This window comes from Apteryx rowi, unplaced genomic scaffold (assembly GCF_003343035.1).
Source record: "Apteryx rowi isolate R43461 unplaced genomic scaffold, aptRow1 scaffold_13, whole genome shotgun sequence".
NCBI classification, from domain to species: Eukaryota; Metazoa; Chordata; class Aves; order Apterygiformes; family Apterygidae; genus Apteryx; species Apteryx rowi.
In genome coordinates this window covers 3,990,183-4,016,235 of record NW_020447530.1, presented here as the reverse complement: position 1 = coordinate 4,016,235, position 26,053 = coordinate 3,990,183, and the positions used below count along the sequence as shown (strand labels likewise).

The window sequence follows — 26,053 nt, the reverse complement described above, 5'->3', positions numbered from 1 at the left end:
GGAATATTCATCTGAACCGCCAGCGGCCGAAGGAGTTCAGGGGCGGCGGTAGGTAAAAGCTGCACACGGGCAGCTCCAAGCTGCGGTCAGGGCAATTAATATTGCACCCAGAGTGGTGATGACTTTGCAGAAAGAGAAGAAAAAAAAATCGAGTTTAACAGTAATTTCCTCTTTCGAGTGTTTGTTCTTTGTCCAAATAGCAATGTATGAAATAGCAGCGCTCCCCGAGCCGGGTAGCACCCATCCTCCAGCCAGGGACACGGCACAGAATTCCCACCGATCTCAGCCGTCTTTTGCAGCTCTTGGTTTACTTGCGTTGGGTCCCTTTCACCTTTAAGTAGGTAACACCGAGAGCTTTCTCGCTTCAAATTATCYGCCTCGCTGGAAAGAGTCGAGTGTGCAACGCGAAGACGCGCCGGCCGGGGAGGCGAGCGGGGCGGCCGCTCGCTGCCGCGGTGCTCKCATGAATACCAGAGCACCGGTTTGTTATACCACAGACAGGAAATTGTTGGGTTGCTGTTCAGACCCAGCCCGAATCAGTAGTTTCCTCTTAGAACTTTTTTTTCAGGTTTCGATTTTGCGTAAGGCGCTCGGAGAAGCTGACTTGTGTGGAATTATATTTGCCTCGCTTGCGTTTGAAGTAGCTGAAATGAAAGAAATCGGCGCGTTCACCCACTTCCCCCTTTTCGTTTTTCATGTTCTCCCTAGCCATCCTTTTCTTTTCCCCACCCTCCTCCATCAGGACTTTTAATTTGTGCTTGCGTTTTACCCATGCATCTGACTGAGTCACTCTCTCCACCATGTAAAAACACAAGCAACTGGTACTTGAAACAGTTTAGTTATTTCTATGGGAAATTGGATGCCATGTGTTGGATGACTTTCCCTCTGTGTATTCCACAGCAGGGATTTCGGAAACCTCTTTCTCAGCTGTTAACGTGTGCAGCAACTGCATTAGTAACTGGGCACCGTCCTCCTCCGGGTACCAGCGTGAAATAGCTAATGCCTTGGCCCTAAATTTCTGTTCGGGGAAACGCGATGTGGTGTAAATGTCCCATCATTTGCTCGTGTTCAGTCTGTAGCTTGCAGACCTCTAAGTTCATAAGCAGCTTCTTGCAAACCCTCTACAAGATGCTACAAAAAAGACAAACTGGGAGCCTTAGAATTTGCTAAATTGGCAGTTTTCTAACTGGTGTAGCGCCCTGGCAAAATACTGGGTGGAAGGAAGGGTTGGTGGCTCTTGGGCGGCTAAACTCGTTTTGGCTCTTCTACATGGCATGCGTGTCATTTGAGGAGGGAAGCTACAGCTTGCCTTTCTGCGCTTCTGCGAAATCCGCTCGCCTAAATAAGATGCATGCCGAGATGACAGGTGTGTATTTGGAATCATGATCTAAAGCGTAATCATGGCTGTGTTTAACCTCTCGTCTCTGATTATGGGGAAAAAATGAGTGTAGATAACTTCATGCAGTTCTGGATGTCGGGAATATTTACAGAAGTTGGGAAAGAGAAGAGGGTGTATTTACACTGCAAACTTCAGTCATTTCAACATCACTGATTACGCTGCCACTCCAGCAGCTGCAGGCTAGTAACTTGGGTGTTTGGGGTTTTCTTTTTTTATGGTTTTTTTTATAGGCAAGGCAAAGTTAGGAGAAGATCTAGAGTGCTCTGCTCTTTGATGGCATGCTAGAAAGYGCCAGCTTGCTGAAGCGATGAGTTCAGTCCAGGGTCTGACACCAGACTCATTTGGGGAGAAAAAGTTTCATGTTGTTAAAATATCTCTTTCTGATGCTTGGGGAAAAAAGATGTAGTTCTTCATTTTTTTTTGTTATGAAATGTAAATTAACTGGTAACTTAGAAAAAAACTGAATGAAACTTCTCAGCTGGTGGGATTTGGTTCTTGATGTTCTCGAAGGCTTCCAGGGTTTTGATTGTTACAATTTGGAAAATTACTGAGGTCCCCAAATTCCTGCTGGATGGGGAAATAACTAGTTTGAATACATTTCTGGCAACTGGAGCCCAACTTTGGTTTTCTTGGCCAGGCTTGCCCCTTGCGCGTTAGTTAAGTTTCGGTTATCCAGACTGGAGCTTCCGCTGGGCAGCACTGGTGGGAGAATGGAAGAAATGTGGTAAGCAGAACAGATGAAAGATTTCCCACCCACCCCCTATTTTATTTTATTTTCTTCCAGAGAGCTGTGCTGCTCAGCTTTTCCTATGTTAGCCCATTTTCCAGAGAGTTTGCGGCAGTTCTGGGTGTAATTGGCACTTGGTGGCCGTTCAAATATTAACCTCTGGGAGCTGCGTGTGCGGCGTTTCTGTGAGCAGTGGGCTGCTAAAACCTGTTTTTCTCTAGGTTTAGCTAGTCGAGGTGTATTGTTTGCTCGCTTACTGTGTTCCGAATGGTGTTTGGAGGGGTTGCACGTAGGCAAACAGGCGAAGGAGCAATTGCATAAACCTCCGTTTTTATAGTCTCAGGAGACCAGGTGGTTTTTAGCTTTCGAAACAACTAGACAGCAACCAAAAATTCGTCTTGCTGATTATTACATTTTAAATCTCTTACTAGGCAATTGCACATGTTTGCTTGGTGGTTGTTTTTCTTTTTTTTTTTTTCTTTTTTCCTCCCTGCAGGCTTATGTATTTTTGGAAGGGTTAATTGCTTAAACTCCAAATTAAGTTAGAAGGCCTGGGTTTTGCAAAATTGCCTGGAAAGATATCGCTGTCTTGCTGAACTTCCCTTTTTCACTGATAATACACAGAGCTTTGCTTAAAGTGATATCCAGCTTGAGGGAGAGGTCTGCAGTGCAGATCAGTCTTCTCCGTTGTACCACCGCAGGACTGACGTTTCGGGCCAGATGAACAGCAGGCTCCTGCCGTACGAGAAGGTGGCTCCTCTGCCGAGATCTTGGCTGTGGGATGAGTGAGGTGAATCCACAAGCGTGGGTTAGAGACCTCAGAGGTCTTTAAGTCCATCAAATGCACCAATGGACAAGGAAGCTCTCTGAAACTGGTCTAACTTGCGCAGAAATGAATAAGAAGAGTTGGGGTCTCCTCTCCTTCCCATGCCACCTCCCCTCGGTAAGCTCTGCAGAGCACCTGCAGCAGAGAGCAGCTGGTTGCCCCAACTCTTGCCTTGTGTCTCCCGGCTGACCCAGGAGCTTGTGCCGAAACGCGTGCAGGGAGAAGGGTGCTAGCACGCGAAAAGCTTGCAGCTGCTGTCGCTGCCGGGGAGGGATGAGCGTCCTTTCTTGATTGCTTTTGCTTCGCCCGAAGGGTGAAACCGCAGACATTTGGGGTGCATCTTGGGGTGATGGTGCCCTTCGGACACTCCTGGCTGAAACCTTCCAAGGCATTAAGATGGTTAAAAACCTCGCTTTCCGCAAGGTTAAGTTTCTATCAGAGAATACTTTTCCGGTGGGAGAAATATCAGATTTGGCCACGCTTTGCGGGGGGAAAAACCTGTCATTAACCAACACGTCAGGAAATTGCTGCGATGTGCTCGGCTGAGTCCTGCCGTTCCCACGTGCCTACGGCTCGCGGCGCTCAGCCGTGTCCCGCTCCAGCCCCGACCCAAACTCGCGCCCCTCCGCAGCCTGGCGCGGGCACGAGGCTCTTGCCGTCTCTCCGGCCGTCGAAAAGCTTCGGTGCGGGAGTGCCGCATCCCGTCTCAACGCCCCGGGGATGGCGGCGGCTCCTCCGACGTGCCCCCGCGATGCCAGGCTGGGAACCAGCTGGTTTTAAGTGTAGCAGTTCCTTTTTGGGGAGTCTTAAGGTAGCAAGACCGACGCTTCAAATCAGGCCCTCCAAAAGCTGGAAAATGCTGGAATTAAGGCTGCCTGCTCGATCGTAATTTATGTGCTTTAAGCACATGCGCTAGGAGACGTCCTCTGGCTCCATTATCAGATATTGCGTCTCTTTGGCAGGACTTGCTCCCTTATGCATTGCACATTCGCGGGAGATGAATCAGGGTTGCGTGCTGTTGGCACCATCATCTCCAGGCGCTTTTCCTTTTTTGTCACAGAAGTAAAAAAGATGCGCAATATAGGGCTGGAGGAGGAGGGAGGGATGAGCGAGCCTCGGCTGGGAGTCAAGACAGCTAAATGCTCCCCGGAGGACTGGTTTCCTTCCCTTCCTCTGCTGCTGTGTGTCTGTATGGTTCTTCCTATTTTATGCTGGATAAATCATGCAAACCGCAGTCTTCACTTGTCACYGCTTGAGCGTTCTTCCACTTCTTGTGATTCCGTCTGATGTAGCGAGGAACTAGTGAAAGCCTTCTCTGGAGGTGTGTTTGATGAATGGCATGCAAGAGAAGGGAAACCACTCTGAAAAATCAGGTCGTAAGGATCCTGCTCAAACTATTCTATTAAAAAAAAAAAAAAATCCACCCTTGCGTATTTTTCCTTTATTTTCTCCCCTTAGAAAAATGAGCAAACCAGCTTGCCCTGGTGTGCTAGCACAAGGGATTTAAAGTAAGTCTGCACGGCAGCCACAAAGACTCCTCTGTATGCTGCAAACCTTCCTGAGCTAATTGGTGCTTATTAGCTCGGGTTACTCGGGAGTCAAGGTGGCCCCTGGCGCTTAGCTCCGCTGGGGTATTTCCTAGCGTTTCAGCCGGGTTCGGGGTTGCTGCGAAACCGCTAGCCGTGCTCAGACCAGCCAGTTTAAAACCAGGTTGGGGACGGGCGCGTGTACCAGGTGGGCAGCTCAGACGAACCCATAGAGTTCCTGCTGCAGCAAATGCTGAGAAAATAAAGCAAAATTTTTATTTTTATCTATTTGTAATTGCCCATGCCTTTTGCATTCTGTGGGATAGCCTCGGATGATACATGTCGGTGGTGTAAAATAAATTTAAATGGGGTTTTCTGGTTCTTTCTGAGTTGGGGCTCCATGCAGAAGAGAAGGCAGGTGACAACCAGCCCAGGCAAAGGTGCTTGCCAGTGTGGCCAGCGCGAGTTAGTTGTTTCAGTTCTAATTTAAGGTGATATTTGTATTTTGGTACTAGCAGTGCAAGGCGTAGATGCTACCTCAACATCGTAATGAATTTCATTTCCAGATGCTAGATGACTAATCCTGTCACCATCGAAAAGAGCTTCCTTCCTATGGTTTAATTTAGAAAAAAGTAACTTTCATACTTGTCTGAATTTGTTCTTCTTCTTCCTGAAAACTGTGTGCAGATGTACCCTGGCTTGATCAAAGGTACTTGAAAGTGTGCGTACGTGGGAGAAGGGGGGGGGGGGCTGCAGAGCTGCATGAATTGAGCTATTCAAGCGCAGCAGAATAAACCTCTGTGCTGTACCAAGAATGCGGTCTGCGCTCGCCCCGCGTATCGGAGGAGGTTTGGTTTTGAAGTYGCTGCCTTGCGGTTTTGCAAAGATACTCATCTACGGCGTAAACCTGTAAGACGTTCGTCTTCCCCAAGCGTGTTATAAAGCAATACCAATAGCTTAGAGACCGGGCAATGAAATGTTATAGGCGCTTTTATCATGTTTAATTTGACTCCGATCTGGGTAATGAGTTGACTTGCAACCTACTTGAGAAATCAACCCATTCAGCAAGGCGTTATAAAGAAGCAATATTGCTTGATTTTTAATGAAGCAAGCCCGTCTGGGTTTGTGCTTAAAAGCACGTGCGGGCAAGAGGGGTTTAAAAAGTTTTTCATCATGTCGTACGAGTCGCTGTCTTTGCTTTCTTAGCAGACTTGCTGGTGCACCTTCACTCCCGGTGGCTGCACTGTAAGCAAGCAGTCTTCCAAGTGGTGCAAATTAGCCCAAGGCTGCCAGGGAAAAGTTTCCTTTTTGGAAACTGCAGGCAAACGTCTGGGCGCGGATTTCTGTCGCTGAAGGGACTGATTTCTATAGATTAATAATAGTGTTCCCCCTCGGAAGGGAGGGTGGGCGCAGCGCCTCCTCTCCTGCCTCGTCCATCCTCCCCAGCCACAGCCCGTTCCTCCGGTGGGAAGCATCTGCCTTGTCRTGCCAGCACCGACTCTTTTGCTGCCAATATTTTGGGCCAAAAGTGAAAGAACAGCGGTACCCACGGCTGTTTCTTCACTGCTGGTGACGTGGGCGTGGGAGACTCCCAAAACACCTTTTTTAGTAGCAAAACAGCTGTCTTGCAAGCCAAGCGGGAGTTCTGCACAGCTGACACTAAGCTCTCGGTATTTTCCTGTGCTCTGCTGCCTGGTCTGCCTGCAGGGATCAGGGAGGACTGGGCTCGCCCACGGGGTGTCTGCTCTTCTCTCCGGGCCTGTTGCTCTCCCCTTGGAGCGGTTTGAGTCGGAACTGGATGACAGATATTCCCCCGACAGCTTGTATATACACAGCGTCAGTTCTCCAACCATGCCCGCTGGATTCCAGCCTACGTCCAAACAGAGCAGAGACCGACAAGGAAACTTATAACCCAAAGTAAAGCTAATGGAAAAGGACACTTTTTTTTTTTTTTTCCTCTGTGTTTTAGCAAAATCTTATTAGCAGAGCACAGCTAATAATTTTTTGGAGGCAAAAACGCACTGAGCAGCTGCCTTCTGAGCTGCGTGTTCGTGTGCTGGTGGCCCTCTGTAGGGCTTTTCCTCCCCTTTTTTTTTTTCATTGCTTTTGAATAGTTATCTGTGACTAAGTTGCGCGCTTGACGTCAGGGTTTTGTACTGCTGGAAGCCGCAGCCAGCTGTGAACTGCGTGTGTCCTCTGGCACGTCGGGCAAAGAGGGAGGTCTCCTGCGTCCAGCCTGAAAACCCACTAGGTCGTGCTCGGAGCAATCGTAAAACTTGCAACAATGCTGCTTTTTGTTTGTTTATTTATTTATTTTCCTTTAAGTCGAACTACATATACGAGCTTAAATTTAAATTCCAACACCAATCCGCACTGGTTTTGACACGAGTCCGTCGGTGTGTTCAGATGCTGCTGCTTCTTTGCCTACCTGAAGACCTACGGGATGAAATGGTAGCGGTGATGATTGCCCACGGTGGCAGAGACAGCAGAATTTAAGGTACTGCTTTACCACTTTGCCTTTACCGCTGGGTAAAAGCCCTTTCACTGCTGATTGCTGCAGAGTGGCTGATGTAAAATACGTTGTGCAAAGCCTGTGTCCGGCATGGGCTGTCAAATACGTATGGGCTTGTCTTGTGGTTAATAACTCTTCTAAGTCTTATTAATACCAAGAGCATCGTATTGTCATGGCTATAGCTTTATTGGAGCAGCCTGATAATAATTTTTGTAGGGTATTTCCCCACCACCACCATGTTTTAAAGTGTAATTTTCCAAGTGTCATAACCAGGAGGTGGAAGGACTTTTTCCATTACCCACCCTTACTTTTGGTCTGCAATTAAAATTGCAGTTGGGGGTGGAGGGGAACTCAGTCTTGTGCTTGACTTACCCCAAAACATGAGAAACCGCCTTAATAAATAGGCTGCGCCCTGAGGCGGTGACCGTGTGACCCAGCAAAAAAAAGTCAGCACTTCTGTTTGACCCGAGATAAATCAAAACAGCCTAGTTCTTTTTTTTTTCCTCCGTGGACTTGATCCTCCAAGAAGGAGTGGTTTTGGCATGTTCGGAGGAATCTGGGTTTACAGAGGTCAGCAAGAGCAGCGAAGCCGTGGTGTCGCTTCATGCTCTGTAGGCAGCGATGGGCACGGCGGCGCGTGGCCACTTGTGTCCCGTGCTAGTGCCRGGACCTTAGTTGAGCAGGAGGAGCAAGGTGAAAACTGCTTTGTGAAAGCTGGGAGCGATAACGGCTCCTCAGAGCTAAGCGAACGGTTTATCTAGCTATTTTCCAGCTTGCTTTTGCTTTATTTTGACCGAAGTGTGTTAGCCAAAAACGAACCGGTCAGCTTAAAGGCATTGCAGGCTTGGAGTCCGTGGGGCCAGCCGTACAGCCTAGGTGTACCTATAACACCAAATCCCATCGCTGCACTAATTGGAGGATCTCTAAAAAGCGAGAAACGTGCTCAGAGCCTTCAAGAGCAAACCATGTAGGTCTGGATCCGTGCCACCAGCATGCACAAGCCGAGCCCTTCGTTACAGCCCGCAGGTGGGGGGGAAGAAACCCAGCGGTATTTAACAGTTGGCTCAACAGTTTCTGAAAAGTAAATATTGTTAATAGCCAGGAGAGCCAGGCGCTGTCCGTGAGTGGACCTTGAGTAGCGTTCTTGGCTGTAAAATGCTTATTCCTGACCTTCCCCAGCATCTCTGGCCTCCTCAACGTGCCGCATTGCCCGCTTTTTAGTAGTGGACAATATTCTCTAGGGTTTTTTAAGGGATGTGAAGACATATTTCTTGTTACAGCCTTCAAACCTTATTGACACAGTATCATCGACAGCACATGGAAGGAAAGCCTACCAAAGCAACTGCAAAATTTAATGTACGGGGCTTTTCCACCACCACCACCACCGCCCCCGTTTTACTTCTGCTCTTAAAATTGCTCTGCCTTTCGAGTTTTTAGGTATTTCTTCCTTGCTTCCAGCGCGCGGTGGCCATCTCGCACGTCACGGACGGGCAGGAGGCTGCAAAGCTCGAGGGTCGGAGGGGATGGGAGCATCTCTTCCTAGCCAGCCCGTCCTCCTGCCTCCTCCCCAGCTCTCCTCTACTGCTGTAGGTCTGTCTTTCCTTGAAGGAACTCTTCTTCCCCCGCGGCCGTCCCAGCACRGGTGTGCTGCCAGCCCACACCCAGCCTCTCTCGTGGAGTGGTTCCGGCTCTCTGCAGGGCGCGCGAGCGCCGGATTAATGCGTTATCGAAAGGTATTTGAGCTTCAAGGTGCTCTAATCTCCCAAATGCCTCTCGAGCTGTCTGCCGGCCGCGGTGGAGGTGGAGGCGCTGGCCCTGGCCGTCCGCCTTTCCGCGGGAGCGCCCGACGGGTGCTTTTGGGCGCCTCTCGCAGCGGTGACCCTGTGTCTCCCCGGGACAAACCGGGCGTCTCGTGATGGTCTCGCTAGCGAGGACGCCCTCGCGGTTAATGTGTTCTTTCCATCCGTACAAAAATGCGGTATAAATTTCAGTCCCCTCTGCACCAAACTCCTTGAAGAGCTCAAAAGGCTTCTCGCAGTGGGTTAGAAGGAGCAAATACTCGGGTTATGATTTGGTTCCTTGCACCGTATTTTATGTACATATTATATATAAATAATACGAAAGATATGTTTATATATTTTATATCTAATGTATACATGGATCTTTTTGAGCTATTGTATGGGGAGTATAAAGGAATTTGTTTTCTCAACCGCAGTGTGACTGGACTAGGAATAATCTTCTGTCCAGGGCGCACCTGGTACGTATTTGCCACCGGGGAAAAGTCAGAACCRGGGAGGGGTGTTGTGTTCCGCTTCTATGGAAAAATAAATAGTGCGATAGATGGGGTTTGCTTTTGTTGTGTGTTTTTGCTGGAGGATGATGGCCCTCTTACATTGCTCTTCTGGGAGGATTGAAGAGTTGAATCCATTGCTCTAAAAATCATCTTGTACAATTAAAAAGCTAAAAGGAAGCCTCTGCTTTGCCCGCAGCCACCACCCCTCCTAAGCGTCTTTGCAAGCTTGAGAGTGCGACGTGGGGAATATTGAAAGGAAAACGGGTTTGGCTACAGGTCTCTTTTTCCATCTCGCATCCTTAAAAATCAGACAAACCTGGCAGCGTGCAAAACAGCCTTGCCGAAGTTATCTGCATGCTTGCTCAGGCATCGGTAGGACCTTTTCTTTAATAATTTCCTTCAAACGTTACGGCGATGAAGACGTTCGCAGACCCCCTGCCGTACGGCGGGTTTAACCGGGCCGTTCAGAGACACGGGATCTGGGCTTCGCACGCGGAAACGTTTCCCGGAGGTGGAGACTGCAGCTGCTGCAGTTTCCTGTTAGCCAAATCGAAATATCAGCGTAGCGGAGCTTAACTGGGTGCCGGGCGGTAAGCTCCGGGGCGGGAAAAAAAAATGGGGTTTTTATTTTCCGCACAGGTGAAGGTCAGATCTTGGTTCTTCTGCCCTGAGCAGTGCACAGAGAGGATGGCCCATCCGCAATAAGGGATATCCCGAAATAACAAGGAAAATGCACTGTTTACGTAACGCCAGAGCCTTGTATACTATCGCTTGTAAGTCATAAGCTCGCAGAGAGTCTGCCAAGTAACGCTGCTGCTGCTGTAGAAGGGGATTTAAATATCTTCTTTAGAAGCGGAGCAGAAAAGGGCCTTTTAAAACGCGCGCTGCTGCTCGCTGAGGCTCGGAAGAACAGGGCCGACCGGCGCGCGAAGCGTTTGGAGCGCTGGGCTCCTGGGATAAACAGGCAACCGGGCAAAGAGCCCGCTGCGAGCGGGGTGGATGGAGCTGCCTTAATCTGGTTGTYCCCTGACTGCAAAAGCCCGTTTTGCTTTCAAAATAATTTTTTTTTTTTAAACCTGCCGCTAGTGGAACAATAAAATGCGACTCTTGCGGTAGAAGTACGTTGTTTGTTTTTACTAGAACAACTGGAAGCTGACATTCATAAGCCGGCTAGTATCCCATCCGAGTATGATCCTTGATTATTTTGCATTTATGTCACTTACCAAAATTCAGCTTGGTTATGAAGTGCTTAAACGGTAATTGTGTACCTGCGTGTGTCTATCCATCTGCACAATAGCGATCTGAGATTTAAAATATACTTAACACTGCATCTCAATTAAGACTTATCTTCTGCCACATGAATTCTATATATGAAATYAGTGGTAGCTTTGAGACTAAAAAAATTACAGTTCTAATGATGATGGACAACCTGGTACGATGGGCTGCGGCAAGGCACCAGCATGGATTGAAAGCTATGGAAATTTAAGGTTGARAACACCAGTCCTTCACCCTTTATCTTATCACGTTCTGTCCTCATGGAGATCTCTGCAGCTGTCTGGGCGATTTAAAATGCCGCCTGCATTCGAAGGACCGTCTGAACAAGTCTGCGTTTCAAGGTGAACAGCGAGAAAGTCCGAAATTTGCTATGCGTTTTTTTGCCATATAAAATAACCTTCAGCATCTCCTGTGGTGTATCTGCCTCTCGGTGCAGTCTCGGGAGGCAAATGAAAAAATACTTTCTTTTCTGTCCGAAAAATCAGGCCTGGGTCCGTCTCACCCACGTCTGGCTGCTCCGAGGTTTCGGTTCGCGGATGTGGGGCTGCTCGGTGCCACCGGGAAGGCGGAGGAAGCAAGGGCCAGAGATTATTTTTAATGCCGGAAAGGAAACGTTGTGCTTCCGTTTCCCGCACCTCCCGCCCCGAGCCGTGAGCAGTTCATTTCCAGGGACCCTTCCATGGTGTCCTTTTTCCAAAACCACCATGGTGGGAAGATGCCCCCCTCCTGTTTTTTATTTTTTTTTATTTATTTTTTTTAAACTTCTCCCTCCGGGAATGCCTGAAGTCTTAGCAGCTCTCTGGGAAATAGCCAGGAATTGGCCTGATTTACACCAAGAGATGGGTGGGTTTTACCACCTCTGACCGCACCGAACAAACCCACAAACCGTTTCTTGCACCATTTGCCTTCCTTGAGATGCTAATAAACCCTTGCTGACTTTAACCACTTCTGGTTCTTTGCATAATGCAGTTGCCGTAAGGCTACGTACGCTTGATTGCTGGAAATAGCGCCTGACGGCTGAGCAGCCGCGCGAAAGTAGCGTTTAACAGTTGGGAAGGGCTTCTGGATCTGTTAACGCGTCTGCTGAGATTTGTGGCTGTGGTTTTGGATCTTTGGTAACCTTTTGAATTCAAGGTCTGTGATCTCTGAAATGCAAATGTTTGGAGCGCTTGGAGCCTTACCCCGGTTCTCAGTTTGCTTTTAATAAACGCTAGATGGTCAATCTTGGTACTGACGGTAGTAAGAAGAAAGTGTGAACAGATGGATCCAAAAAAAAAAAAAAAAAAAAGTCCAATCTCCCCCATGTCGTAAACCTCCAACCCCAACAAATCAGTAACCAGCAAATCGGGACCCTGGTGAATGTTTCTGAACCTTTGATCAGATTTAACCAGGAATCAGAAATACYGTGTGCAGAACCGCCTTTAAAAGATCGCTCTTTAAGTCTTGGCTCTTAATTGTTGCCTTACAAAGCACTGAATGTTCCTTGTCCATACGTGAGCGTTAAACTAACCGCGCAGGTCAGCTGCTGAACGGGTACCAAAAATACCTCTCTCAAATATAACTGCTCTGGGGGGTGGTCGCAAGCCTTTGCCTTCCTTTAGCATCGCCAACATCTTACTGTTCAGTTCAGTGTTACTTGCTCTCAAAGACAACGCCGTGCATGTTTGTGCCATGGCCCAAAAGGTTGAYCTGCAGCATAAACCCAAATCCACTTCAATTCAGTTGAAGTTACGCAAGTGTTAGCGCTTCAAAATGCTCAAAAAAAGTCTGTTCAGAAACAAACTTTCTGTGCCAACTTGTTAAGCTTTCGGTAGGGCAGAGGTTGGACTTCGTCACCAAAGTCCATTGTAATGATTTCTCAGTTTCTTTTTTTTAAGAGTAGCCAAGGCTTGTGCAAGTTTGCATGCTTTTCTATATTTGGTTTTGTTTAATTTGATTGTACAAAGTTGTTGAAAAGTCTAGCTGACGTTTCTACTTTCTGGCTGCGTTGTTATGCCATTTTACGAGAAGTTTAAAGAAACTGCCTCTGCTTTGAATTGTGTCGAATTTTCTCGGTAATCCTGAGATGAAGATACCATATTGAGATAGGCACCAAAAAAGTTCATTTGCCACGTTGTTCTCCTCCCGGCTGAGGTCAGAGATGGGCTTGTGGGGATGGTCTTTCCGAGAACTATCCTGGAGCGCGTTGCTCAGTATTTTAAACTGTTTGGTCGTGTGACTGCTAAGGTTTAATTCTTGAATTTTGCTGGGTTTGATGCTTGCTTTTTGGCTAGTTCATTTTGGTGTTTGAAACTCAGCTCTTATGGATGGAGGAAAGAGTCATTATAATAGATGTCTACTGACAGTTTTAATTTGGGTCAAACTGATTCCTCCCCTTGGAAATCTAGGATCACGGGAGGATCTGGAGCTGAAAACTGAATTGATATAATGCTGACATTTTAACCCCAAAAGTGCCTTGCTTTCAAGTATGTGAATGAGGAGCGTTGCTCATTTAGAGCTTCTCTCTTATTACAGAAATTAAAATAATCTTAATACAAAATCCATGAGCTCCAAATTCACTGATAACCATGTCATTTCTAATACCTAGTGCAAGAGTGTCCCTGTAACTTGTCATACAGCTTTTGAGGGTCTCATGTGTTTGCGTAGATGACTTTATGCAGAAACATTTGGTTTTTCATTTGAGGTAACAGCTAGCTGTCTGCAGTGTTGTCACGGTTGATGCTGACACACATCCTAGTATTTCTGGAGATGGAGAGCTTAGGCTTCAGACACCTCTGCAAAATCCAGCGGCAGAGCCTGGATCAAATTTTAGGGCTGCTCATTCCCTCCCCCCTTCTTCCCTTTCTCTGCCTCCTTCTCCCAGGGGTGTTGATGGGGCATCGGTCAATAGGGAGTTTGCAGGGCTGCTGATGTGCCTTTGCCTATAGGAAGATGTGCTTCTTCAGGTGGCACCTTGCACGTGGCCACCTTCAACATCGAGTGACTGCCTGCACAGACTTGGGAGGAGGCATCCTTCTGCAGGAGCAGCCTGGGAGGCCTGCAGAGCTCCTTCCCGTCTTCCTTAGGGGAGAAGTAATGGGCTGTCGCATCGTAAGAGCCGTTTTCTCAGGAGGGCTCATGGGATGAGCAAGCCCTCACTTCCTACATTAAGTCTATGGTTGAGGATTTCCCCGAGCGGGGCTGACAGGCTGGGAGCGAAGAGGTGGCTGCRCAGCAAATGCATCGAGAGCAGAGTTTGCTCGTTTGCAGTCTCCCATTCTGCTTTGTGTTCATTAACAGCTAAATAAATTGTAGGTTACGTTAACAGGAACTTTATTCGTAGTGTGTGTTCTTCCCCGTCGGCATTAAATACGCCTGCAAGGGTGGGGGACGTTGCACCAGTGAGCTTCCCGGCAGTTTCGGGTGRGACTGGAAGATGCTCTGCAGGCGTTGCAGAGGACCACAGGGAGAGCGGCKTGCAGCAGCGGGAAGGAGAGGTGTTAGCTGGGAAGGACAAAATAGYGCACAGCTGCCGTCTTTCGGAGTTACCTCCGCGCTTTTAAAACTGGATGCGACTTCCAAAGAGCCCATGGTTGCGTCAGTGTTAGGAGGAGTTTCTTGTGATCGCTAGGTTTCATACTGCTGTTCTCTCTCCTTCCCCAGATGATTTCAGGAAGTAACTTTTAGTCTCATTTGGAAAATTTCCAGTTTTGCTAGTGGGAACTGAAAGACCTGGAGAAAACACAGTGTCTTTATTTTGTTGTTCTTGCAAGGCAGGGGACTGGATTCACCTCTGGGTAGTACAGAGATCCTGCATCGTTGTGGGGATGTGGAAAAACAAGAGCGGATAGTAAGCCTGAAAAGCTGTACAGAATCCCTCTGGGATAAGGTATTGGTTGTTAACGAGCCCCTTGGGATCCAGTCCCAGCCTCGCTGCTGCCCGGCTAAGCGATCCGTGGACGAGTCATTTCTCATCATTATTCCTCTTGTTTTTCTTCCTCTTCTTTCTCCTGTCCGGAGGGTTTCTGAATGAATAGTGTGGGAGCGTGTAGGGAACCCATTCACTGATCCGGACCCCGTGGTGCYAAACTCAGCGTGAACAGGTAGCAGAAAGAGCCTCCTTTGTTCCGAGGCGCTCGCAATGCGAGCCCAGGATCAGAGACCGCAGGCGTCTAAGGGAGCAATGAGGCAGTGCCAACCGACTTGAAAAGCAATGGTTGCAGTAAATAGGGCTGAAACGATTTAGACTGAAAGCTCTTTTGGGCAGCGACTATTTTTCCGCTCTGTTTGTACAGCACTTAGCAAAATGGGGCACTTATCTCCGAGGTGGCTTCTAGATGCGATTGAATATAAGCCATTATTTGTATCTGAAACTGGCTGACTGCATTCTAGGTCGATAGTCACTTATCAATTAACACATTTAAACTTCTACTTTTATGTCCTTTGAAGCTTAATTCTGGTCCCACTCTTTAACTTTTAAAATGGCCTCTTTGTTCTAGATGTCAAGAAAGACTGGTCAGATCATGCGCTATGGTGGGAAAAGAAGAAAACTTGGCTCCTTAAAACTCACTGGACGTTGGACAAATACGGTATACAGGCGGATGCCAAGCTCCAGTTCACACCTCAACACAAGCTGCTTCGTCTTCAGCTTCCAAACATGAAGTACGTGAAGGTGAAAGTCAACTTCTCTGACAGAGTCTTCAAAGCAGTTTCTGACATCTGCAAAACTTTCAGTAAGTACACGATGCCTAAAACGGCTTTCCTCTGAATTCCAGCCAGATTGGTGCCAGCTAGTTTTGGAGATTACCGAACGCACCACACAGGTTGAAAGGTCACTGGTCGATCTGTCTTAGCTTGCATACTTTTCTAAGAAACTGTTAAGTTGCTGGTATTACCCAGCTTCGAGTACTGAACATCTGATGGACACCTGGGAATCGAGCCACCTGGGTGTTCGCTCTTTTTGCTTTTCAAATGTAGTCTTGTATGTGTAAATACTTACCTAACAGTACCTGACGTACCACAGACAGAGCTGATTAAGAAATATGTTTTCTGTAATTAATGCTTTTTCATAGCAAGACCATTCTCAGGTTTGTGCTAGATAAGGCAGTAGCAGCCCTGCTTTATGTTGAAGTTATTGGTGTTGGGTCATAATTTTTCTGCAAATTTATGTGCTAGATGAAAAACCAACCCTGAAATAGGATATCTGCCAGATTCATGGGTTCTTTTCTAGTGGGAATCATTAGAGATTAAGTGATGATACTTCACTATAAAACTGTCTGGTGGAGGGAAATGACTGATTCTCTCTTTCCTCCCCAACTCCTCTTTACACTGCTTTCTCTTGTTAAGAAAAAGCCCCAGAAGAGAGGGTGGATCGTTCACTACCGGATACGCAGGGCTTGTCCTGGGGCGCTGGTTTTGTGCCTTTTCTCTTTTTTTCTCTCTTTTTTTTTTTTTCTTTAACTGATCTTCACAAACTCTTGTCCCAGAAGCCCATGCTGCTTTCTCACCCCCCCCTAAATCTGGGACGTAGATTCTGATAATTCTRCTCAGAAGAACTAAGTACAAGAAGTGGCTATTTATGGATGCTCGGCACGGGCTCCGTACCTGTGTCCTGCGGTCGCCGCTTCCCGGTTCCTCCCGCCTAGTCGAGGGCAGCCCTGTTTTCCTTCGCTCAAGGGCGGCCGCGGTTCCAAAAGGAAATGGCCATCAGAGCGCTSTTCTTCCTACCCGGAGCCTGCAATTTGAGCTTTGTCGTAGTAGAACTATTTCTGCTCTCCAAAAGCAGATACGGTTACTCTTGGCTGACCCATTTATTTCATTAGGCAGGAAGTGCTCGGCTATAAGGGAACTGTTACGACATGGCCTCCAATACGTCTGTGGTTAACTTTGTGTATATAGCTGGTTAAGGACCTCCATAAGATTCTTACTTTGCTGGTTTTCTTCTTTTTCTTTTTTTCTTTTTTTTGGGGAGGAAAATATTGGAAGATTTCTACTTAAAATAGAAAAGGTCTAGCCAGGGTTATTTCAGGGGAGGTTTTTGCTTCCCCCTTCTCCCCTGCCGTCCATTACGATTTTTAATACCTTGCTAGGCAGAGAAGGCATGAGCGCCTGCTTGGTTGCTAATGAATCTTTATGGCAGTGAGTCACATCAGGAAATTCTGACAGAGTTAATCACATAACAGGAGATCTTTCACTGATGGTGCAGGACGTTCAGAACCTTAAATGGGCCTAAAACAGTTATTTATTTAACTCTAGGGCTTTCGGTATATTTATGAACAAACTGGCAAAATGATGCTGATATTTAAAGAGATGAAATGGGAAAAATCTGTTCATCTGGATAACTAACTCCACTGTGATAAGAACTCTTTGCAGGAGGCAGAAGTGACACATCTGTTAAGGGTGTTTCTGGTTTTTCTCCCCTGACATCTGAAGTATTGGAATAAACGTCCCTGATTATGGTGACGGAGTGAAAGCAGGGTTTCGGTGGAAATGCCATTCACCCCTCAGTGACTCTTACGAGCCTGAGCTGTTAATGATGGATGGAAACTACAGGGCTGAATACAGTGATTAAATGTTGTTTAGCTCTTGTCTTTGTGTTTACTGGAAGCCAGATGTTCAGCAGATCTAGGGGGGAATGACCACGTTCAGCATTGGCTTGAGGGAGAAGGGGGTGGTGAGAATTTCGGATGAAGATGCGAGGTTGAAGCTAGCTGATCCGTCCTCTCGCCAAGCCCGGTGGGAAGCTGTTCCCAGGTCCATGGAGATACTTGAACACCTTTGCGAGGGAGTGGGGCTGCCAGACCTTGTTTTGCTTCATGAAAACTTGCAAGGATTTGAGTGCTGCTGGCAGCCGAATGCTACCAGCTCTTCCCTCCGTGTCTGCCTCGTACAGGCTTCAACGCAGGCTTCTTCCACGTGAGACCTATTTGGGGCAGACATGAAACCACTGCGTGCAAAAATCCCGGTCACTGACTGTCCGTTCTTCCTGTTTATGTGACCTTGCTGCTGGGCTGTGGTTTGGATACGTCCTTAAACTCAGGATCCGCGTGCTGAGTGCCAGACCCCCACGAAGGACAGAAGTGCTTACGGAGGCACAATCCGATCTTGCAGAACTCCCTCCTGGTCCCGGAGACCACACGCTTCCCTGGCGAGAGGGGGCCGTTGGCTTTTGTCRTGCAAAACCAGCCCGGGGATATCGTGCTGCACTCGTTCGTGCGGGGCATTTCATTCCTGCAAGGCTCCGAGTTTATCCGCGTGCGCCCCGAGGGCCCTCTGGGGCTTGCCAAAACCTGTGGATAGTGCCGTGGGGTGGCTGAGGTCATCCCAGCTCCCTGCGACAGCCCAAGGCGCTTGCGGTTTCCTTTTCCTCCAGCCTGAGGAAAGCTGCTCTCCTGGACTCTTGCAGGCTGTGGCACAAGATTTTCCCAACCTGGTGGTTTTCCTGGGTTTTTTTTGGTTTTTGCTCCCAGGTTAGTGTTAATGCTGCCCCTTTCAAACGTGACATTTGTCTCCATTACCTGCTTCCTGCCCTCCTGCGGCATGTGCGCACAGGTTGGCCGCAGGGAGCACTCCTACGCTGCGATGAGTTTGCTGATTGCCTCCCCAGGGTAAACTGAGCAGATTTTTCAGGGTAAAAGGAGAAAGAGGTAATGCCCCTGCTCTGACAGTGTAGCTCGTTTTCTCTCCTGCTTTAAGGAGTCAAGGCAATGACGGTCCAGCGTCATCTGAACCAACGTCCAGGAGACAGAACTGTGGTTTTGGACTGCTTTATGTTTTGGCTATAACTGTTTGCTGTCCTTGCCCCCAGAGCATTCAATTACACGCTTCAGTAATTCTTATATACGGCATGACTAATGAGTAGTTGTAAGTAATGCCTTGTGTTGCTGCAACTCTAGCAGGTTACGTTTGTGAAATACTTTATATGCAAGCAGGATCACACGTGGGTAAATTATTTGGGGTTGTGTCCTTTTTTTCATATTCTCTCTAACTTGTAGGATCTATCAAGCTTCAGAGTTACCCACCAAAAAGCTTGGGAATTCCTAGAAGATTGCTCATACAGCCTTTGCCTCCATTGTGCAAATGCCTTATGGCATGGTATATAATCACACAGTTAGAAACTATTTTTCCCTTCCCTCCCTCCCGTGCAACATAATCTCCAGTCCCATATGTGGGACAGAGTAAGTCTTGTGGCGGAGGAGGAGGACGGTCTGTAGGACCCTTTCTTCACCGTTTGTCAGGGTTGGAAGTTTTATGGTAGTCTGCCAGAAAAGAAGGTGGGGAGCATGGTCCAGGCAGCAGAATGATGCTGTAGGCACCAGGTCCTCCTGCTGCCTCTGCCACGGAGGCTCCGTATCGTGCTAGTAAAATCGTTCTTTGCAAACTGTTTGAGAATGGCTACTAATGGTGGGGTTTTTTCCAACCCATGGGAAGCTGCTTTCGTGAAGGCTGAAAATGGTGGTAGCTGCTGACTGTGCTCTCCCGTTGCTCCACGCAATTAAAGCCCACTGTGGAATAGCTTTAGTTCCGTGAGGATGCTCCGTTGGGGCTGTTCTTGAGCAGGGTGTCCCGGGGAAAGATGTTTCTTCTGTCAAGGTGTGGTAAATCTGATGCCATGGCACCAGATGGAGGTTTTGGAGCAGTTTTGGTTCTGCAATTTCTGTTTCTTAAAACTATAAAATCGGGGAGCGGTGGGGAAGAAAGAAGGCTGCTGTCTCCAAGGTGGTCATCTTAGGCAGCCTAAAGAAGGGCTGGGAGCTGACTGTGGACGTTTTTCACTCCAATTAAAAAGGCTAGTGATTAACAACAGCTTTTAGAAACCTTACTGTGCTGCTGTGATGTCCTGTCCTGCAGGTTTCAGCCTATACTGAGGCTTCTGCCCAGCGTGACATGGTCTTTCCCTAAGCAAATGTGATAAGGCGCAGTGCTTGAAACTGTATTTATATCTTGGATTGAATTTACTGCAAAACAGGAATTCATGTTAAAGCAATAGCAAATGGCAAATGCTATTTAAACTATATAAAATCTTGTAGGAAGAAAATCGCAAGTCTGTGTCTTCTGATGGGCCTGCACGGCTGCAAGAGGGCAGTTCTGCTGCTCTTGTATTACGTCCCTTTTGGACTGCTGAGCCGGGTTTTCCGTGATGCACCACCATCGTGGCCGACAGCACAATTACGCTAATACGAACAGGGTCATGTCGCCGTGGGTTGGGATCTGACGGAGCAACGTATGTCGCTGCCACGCRGTGAATGTAATAAAGCAGGAGCAGCCGGTTCTGCTCTGCAGGAGTCTGTTTCCTACTATGGCCCTTACAACTAGGTACCTGTGGGCTACTGCAGTTGTACCATAAATGCACGGTGACTTTCGAATCTCTCTTAATTAAAATGATGGCGTTACTGTAATTGGAGCTTGGCTTCCATCCCTGATAGTGCTGTAGCTAACACTGTCATCTCCCAGAGTACAGCTGAATCAGACCCGTCACTGTTGCAATATTTGATTTCTTTTTAAAGAAGCACCTAGTTTCTGCTCCTGTGCCAGGTAAAATACTTCCGAATGTAGGTGCTGTCACTGGCTGGGTTAGGGCTCTCCTGGGGCCAGCCCAGAGATGGATGTGGGAAGTCGGGCTGCCTTGCTGGCAGCTCACACATCCCTCAGTTCTGGAGGTCGTGTGAAGCCGGAAAAAGTGATCTTCTTCCCCAGCGGCAGACTGCAGCCCCTCAATTCCCGCAGCGACCGGTCCAAAGAGCTAGCGGCACAGATTTATTGCATCTGCAGCGGGAGTAGAGCAGAGAGAGGCCACTGCGACAGGACACACGAGAGAGCAGAAGGCAGATGGAGCAAGCGCTGCAGGACAGGGCAGGAGAAGACAACCAGGCCGGTGGATGGGCCTGGGCAGTCCTCCTCCATCCAGTGGCGAAGGCTGCATGATGGCTGCGAGGGCTAGGACTGCCACAGTGTCTCGGCAATACCGCCCTGTCCCGTTTTTCCCCGTGGAGCCCTAAAACGGGACTGTGTTGCCGCAGGGTCAAGACGACGTGGGATAAAAGGTTCTGCGTTTGCCTCTGGCTCCTGTTGCCCAAGGTTCGTTTTGGAAGCGTGCCCACGGAGCAGCTGGCTGGCAAACTTTGATCTTCAATTGAAGACCGGAGAAAGAGAAAGTAAAACTTCACTTTTTTTTTTTCTTTTTCCTCCCTGTGGCACTGTCCGTCAGAATAGCACGCTGCTGGTTAGGATTTCTGATGTTCTCTGCCTGACGCAGAGACTGCCGGCGATTCAACCACTGTACGCAGTAGTGCAGGGAAGAGTGGGATGGGGAGCTGTAGGGATCTGTAGGCTCCTTACAGATCTSCCATGTGTCCCACTCTTGTCATGATCCTGCTTGGAAGACTTTTCTACTCAGCAAACAGCCCATAAAATATGCAAACGCAATTTAAGATGGCTGCAAATCCACACTTCTTATTAGTTTGGGTGGGAATATCTCCCTTGGATAGTGAGATTATTGGACATATGAGCTGTGGCTGTATTGCACAGAATTGAATCTGGAATTGGTGCTGAGCAAGTAATACCCAGCCAACTTATGCTCAGAGCTCCGGCTAACTGACCGTGCTACATAACCATGAACAGAAAAAATCCTCTTTTCATGCACAATAGCTTCATTTGATTATGGGGCAGCGGAAGCCTTGCATCTTCTCATGCCCTTAAGTTGCTTCCTTGCAGACTCCCATTGCTGCTGCTGCTGTCTGTAGTTTTTTTTTCCATGTATCCTGGGAGCAGTAATAGATTCAAGGGAGGATACGCTGCTGCTGTGTGGGCATGTGAAAGAGGAAAAGCAAACAGTGAGCTGCAAGCGTGAAGGTTTTTTCCCATGCCTCTGCATTTCCTGCCCTGAGCAATGCTGCTTCGGAGCCTGGCTTCTGCTAGCAGCAAAGTAGCATATGTCTTGGAGAGCCATGGGATAAGGGAAAATTGTTCTAACAGAGTGAAAACCTGCATCCGTCATGTATTCTTCCAGCTGTGAAGATTCCTTCAGCCTGAGCAGAAGAATACGGAGATTTGCACTAGCATTGGTGGAAATTGTGAATGCTGGGAGGAGGATGCGCTGTCTGAGCTAGAAGCATGTCTCTCTTTCTGGGGGGAACGGATGCTTTGYATTGCTCTCCTAAAAACATTCTTCTTCCTTCCCTTTTCCCTCTTGAGGGTCTGCAAGACTTGAAATTCCCGACAGGTCTTTTTCCCAAAGTGAGACACRAGGCTCCTAAGGCATCTTACCCGGTTCCTTCCTCCTGATCCTCCTAGGGCTTAATGTGAATTAATCACCTGTTTTGGAAAATAAAGTCCATGGAGCATCTTGTGCGGAGCAACAGCAACAGTGGCTGTGCCCCCATCCCACCTCGGACCGGTCCCCAGCCCTCCGGGAACGTTGCACCCTGGATGTGAGGAGGAGGGATGATGCTGGGAAATGGGGAGCCCTCTTCCACGGGGAGAAGACRGTCCCGGGGACCTTCTGGAGGCAGAGGAAGGAGGGAAGGGCTGCAGCGAGCCCCTGGCAAATGCGGCGAGCGGCGAGTGAGTCACACAAGCRTGACACGCTCCTTTCCCCGTCCCCTCGCCTCTCCCTGCCCTAAAATAACACGCTACCCTGGACTATGTGACTAATGGAAAGGCGACAGCTAAGCTAGTTTGCTGCTGCCTCCAGCCATGAAACGCAACCCGATACTGGGCGACGCTGGCATTTGGGAGCTCGGTGATGCAAGCCGGGCTGGAGCAAAGCGACACCGTCGAGCAGTCTGGACGCCGAATATGACCTACCTACCTTTTTTTTTTTTTAAATAACTGGTCTCTCCTCCAGTACAGAATGTCCTCTGACTTCTGAAGTATTTGTAATATTTCCACGCCCTCAGCTGCCAAAAGAGTTCTATAAAAAGCTGCTGTTTTCACAAAACCGAAACCCTTTGGTACTCCTAGCAGCGGATGCGCGCGGTGTTCCCAGGGCTTTGCCCGCGTTCGCTAGCACGCAGGGTCGTAGCCCGCGGACAGCCGGTTTTAGCTGAATTTATACCCGGAAAAGCTGTCCCTTCCGACTCGGAGCGGTGCCGTGCCGGAGAGGCGGTGCCGTGCCGGGGCAGCGGGTGTGCAGCGCGCTTGCTGCAACCTCTCGTCRTGCCTCTCCGGCGCGTTCTCGTCGCTTCGGTGCCTCCCAACCCTGGCTTGGTCCGCGCCTTTTTTAAAGACCTGCGGAAGCCGCTGACTAGTCCTAGACAGTCTGCTAGAGGGCGGCTCCTACTCCGAAGCCCTTCCGCGAGCAGCCTCGTGTCCTGGCTTTGGGGTTTCCCAGTTGCTTTTTGGGAGGCAGAGGCATCCGGAGTTGCTCCTCTCTGTTGTCGTTCCGCGGAAATGAACGTCAACCCCATCGCAAACTGGGGGGGCAGCGCTGACCGTAACCGCGCTCCGCCACACGCGGTGGTCGCTCGCGCTGTCGGTCCGGCTGCCTCTCACCATGGGGAGCTATGAATGCTCCTCTAGATGCCTCCTCCCTAGAAGAAGGCCTTTAATCTCGCGTCTCAACCTCGGACAGAGCCGCGTTTCTCCTGAAGCGTCGGAGACCTGATGGATCCATCTCGCGATGGTCCTTGGGCGCTCAGGAGCRCCGCGAAGAGCGCTTGGGGACGGGGCGTTTGGGAGGGAGCGCGCGCGCCACCGTAGGGACGGACCCGACGGAGGACCGGGGCAGGGCTGGCTGACTTCTGCTACCGAGAGGAGAGGGGAATTGGCGGCAGCGCGGCTGTTTCTAAATATGTCTAGGGGATGGGTGTGGAAGGAAATCTTACCATTCAGAGAGTCTGCCAAATTGAAATGTACTCGGCTTTTTAGATTGGGAGGCACAAGCGTGCTCCTGCCAACTTCTGCATTTTACTGTTTTCCTCTTTTATTGCTTTCCTATGGTCGTCTGCAGCTGTTGCGTCGGATCCGGACAACCACCCGAAACCAAGCGCGAGAGAAGTAACGAGACTTAATTGCAGAGTAACGGAAATGGAAGGAAAATATTCCCCTTTCTGCTCCCCCGCTTCCCCAGTCCGTATTCTGCCCGTCAAGTAACGTCGGGTTATATGTAACCGAGTGAGTCAGTGAATTTTTTCATCCTTACTCTTCTGTTGACGGAGACCCTTTAAATAGACTTGCGTCCTGAAGACATCAGGAGGTGCTGGCAAACCTGATACTGCTGCATTTCTTGAGATTATTCTCCCTCYGATGGCTCTTTATGGTCTGAGGCAGAGGATATAAGTGGATTTATTCTCTTGTTTGTAGTGCTTAATCTAATGAGTTTAGTTTGACTCCAACTGCAGTTCAGGAGCTTTAGGGAACAGGCTTGAAGTGCTGCCTGTGCTCTAAAAGGCATCCGGATAACTGGAGTTTGGGGATTTCGTCTCATTTGTGGAAAAACCGTCAAAATGCGCAGCATTTGTTGACTGCTTCTGCCTTTCCGATGGGCTTTTTTTATTAGGCTGGTAATAAGCTCGGCTCCGTCGCAGCTGTCTGCCTCCTCTTCCTCCCCCCGGGTCCCTCCCTGCTCATTCCACGTGATTTCTGCCGGAAATCCACTGCGCGCTTTGCTTTCCTGCATGGAATTCGGGAGCGCTTTCACGTAGAGCGTCGGGGCCGGGAACCCCAGATGGGAGCGGTGGGGAAGCTGCGTCTTGTTTTGGGTCGCCCCGTTTTCCCACCGCTGCTGCGTCTCTTCCCTGGTGCCACCCTTGGGCGTGCTGGGGTCAGCTCCGGTTTGGTCTAGCACCCTCAGCGCTTGTTGGGCATCTCAGGAGGCCTCTGGGGATGTCCTGGCGCAGCTGCTTGGCCTGGGGAAGCAAGCGGAGAACTTGGCTTTTACCCAGACAAATATTTAAATAATTGGCCAACTGAAGAATCCATAATAAAATGTTCTGAATGCACGCGGGGTATACGAAGCTAGTGAACTGTGTTAAGGGGATGCCAGCCTGCTCCGTGGTCACATACCGTACGGCGTCCAGCCCAACTGCAGTCTTTTCTCCTGGGCCTGCAAGAGCTGGATTATTTTTGCCTTTAGTCTGTGCTGCAAAAYTTTACCTTGAAGCAATTTGTGGTAAAGACAAGTCCGTTGATACCTGACTGTGTGAACTTGAGCCGTGAAACGTGATCCACAGAGTTCAATTCCATGAATTGGATGTAGTTGTATTCCAGAATTCAGTGTAGTTTTAAGTCTACAGTGAGAGAGAAATGGGTTTGGAGGTCTCATTTTCCTAAGAATCGTCATGTCGATGTGTTAGGGCTGTGATTTTTTATGAGTCACTGGTTCGAGACAGTGGTGATCCAGTGCAGAAATATTCCACTTCAAAACACATTTCCTAATTTAGGGTAACTGGATCAACATTAAAGGGAGGATTTCCCCTAAACACTGTCCATGCTTCAAGTAAAATTACAGAGTTTTTAGGCTTAAATAGCTAACCAGTTTTCTGGCCTTCTAAGGGAGCCAGGAATTGGGTCGGAAAATGAAAGTTAAGAGAGCTTCTTCAGAAAATTAACTAACTTTTTTATATATTAAAACTCGGTACTAGTTTACCACTAGTTTATTAAACTGGTTTCTAGCTTATATAGCAAAACTAAGCTAGTGTGATTTCCCATAATTTTAAAATTTGGGTGGGTCGTACATATTCTGAATGCCCAGGTGTCGTCGGTGAAACTCTCCTTTATATTGTCAGCGTTGCAGGGTGTTGCTGTGCTCACCGTCCCTTCGGGTCCCCAAACCACATCTTGCTTCTTCGCGGCCGTGGGAACAAGGAGGGTGGTTTGTGCGTCTCGGACAAGGGCGGGCATCGGGACACTGCGGCCCGTGGGGGGCGAAGCGGCAAAATCGCCCCTTCTTTTACACCGAGAGACATGGGTTTCCGTCCCCGCTCTGACCTGGGCCGGTTTGCCATCCCTAGGGACGAGGCAGACCGCAATACACCTTGATGGGTAAACGTGCAGCAACTGTGTGATTCACTTGGTGGATTCTGTCCCAAAAGAGCCTAAATTTTGAATTTTACGCTCTGCAAAGTGAATATTTTTCTTTAAAGCCTTTTGGGGGAGGCTCAGTCTATGAAGAAAGAGGATTGCATCCTCGATCTGCTCGAGGTTTCTGGTTGGGAGATAGATGGGCAGAGCTGGGCAGGGTGAGCTGTGCATGGAGGGGAAAGAAATGGGGATTACCTGGGACAGAGAGGCCAAGGGTATGTCTTCAGCCAGACCTAGCCCAGGCRCAACTGGGCTATTCCAGGCAAACGGAAAAGAAGATACTATTGGGAGTAAAATCACTTAGTCCAAAGGTTGGAAAAAATTGTCCTGGAGGTTAAAAGCCACCTTCGTGGTTGCATTTTTGAAATGCATCCTATGAAACACATCCTATGAAACGTGTGCGTTTGCGGTGTGTGCTCCTCTAGCCTCTAAACGGGTGAGCTTTTACTCACTTGATAAAATCCGCTAAGTTTGATGAGGTATTTTTGCCAGACG

The 26,053-nt window shown here is 48.7% G+C and overlaps 1 protein-coding gene across 2 annotated transcripts in view; it reads left to right on the top strand.

Annotated features, from left to right (window-relative positions):
• FERMT2 (fermitin family member 2) overlaps positions 1–26,053 on the top strand; it is a 60,851-nt gene that overhangs the window by 7,155 nt on the left and 27,643 nt on the right. For both annotated transcript variants that reach the window (XM_026056136.1, XM_026056137.1), the window contains exon 2: positions 15,037–15,270. In XM_026056136.1, coding sequence (XP_025911921.1) covers positions 15,037–15,270 — 234 coding nt within the window. The remainder of the gene's footprint in view (positions 1–15,036; positions 15,271–26,053) is intronic.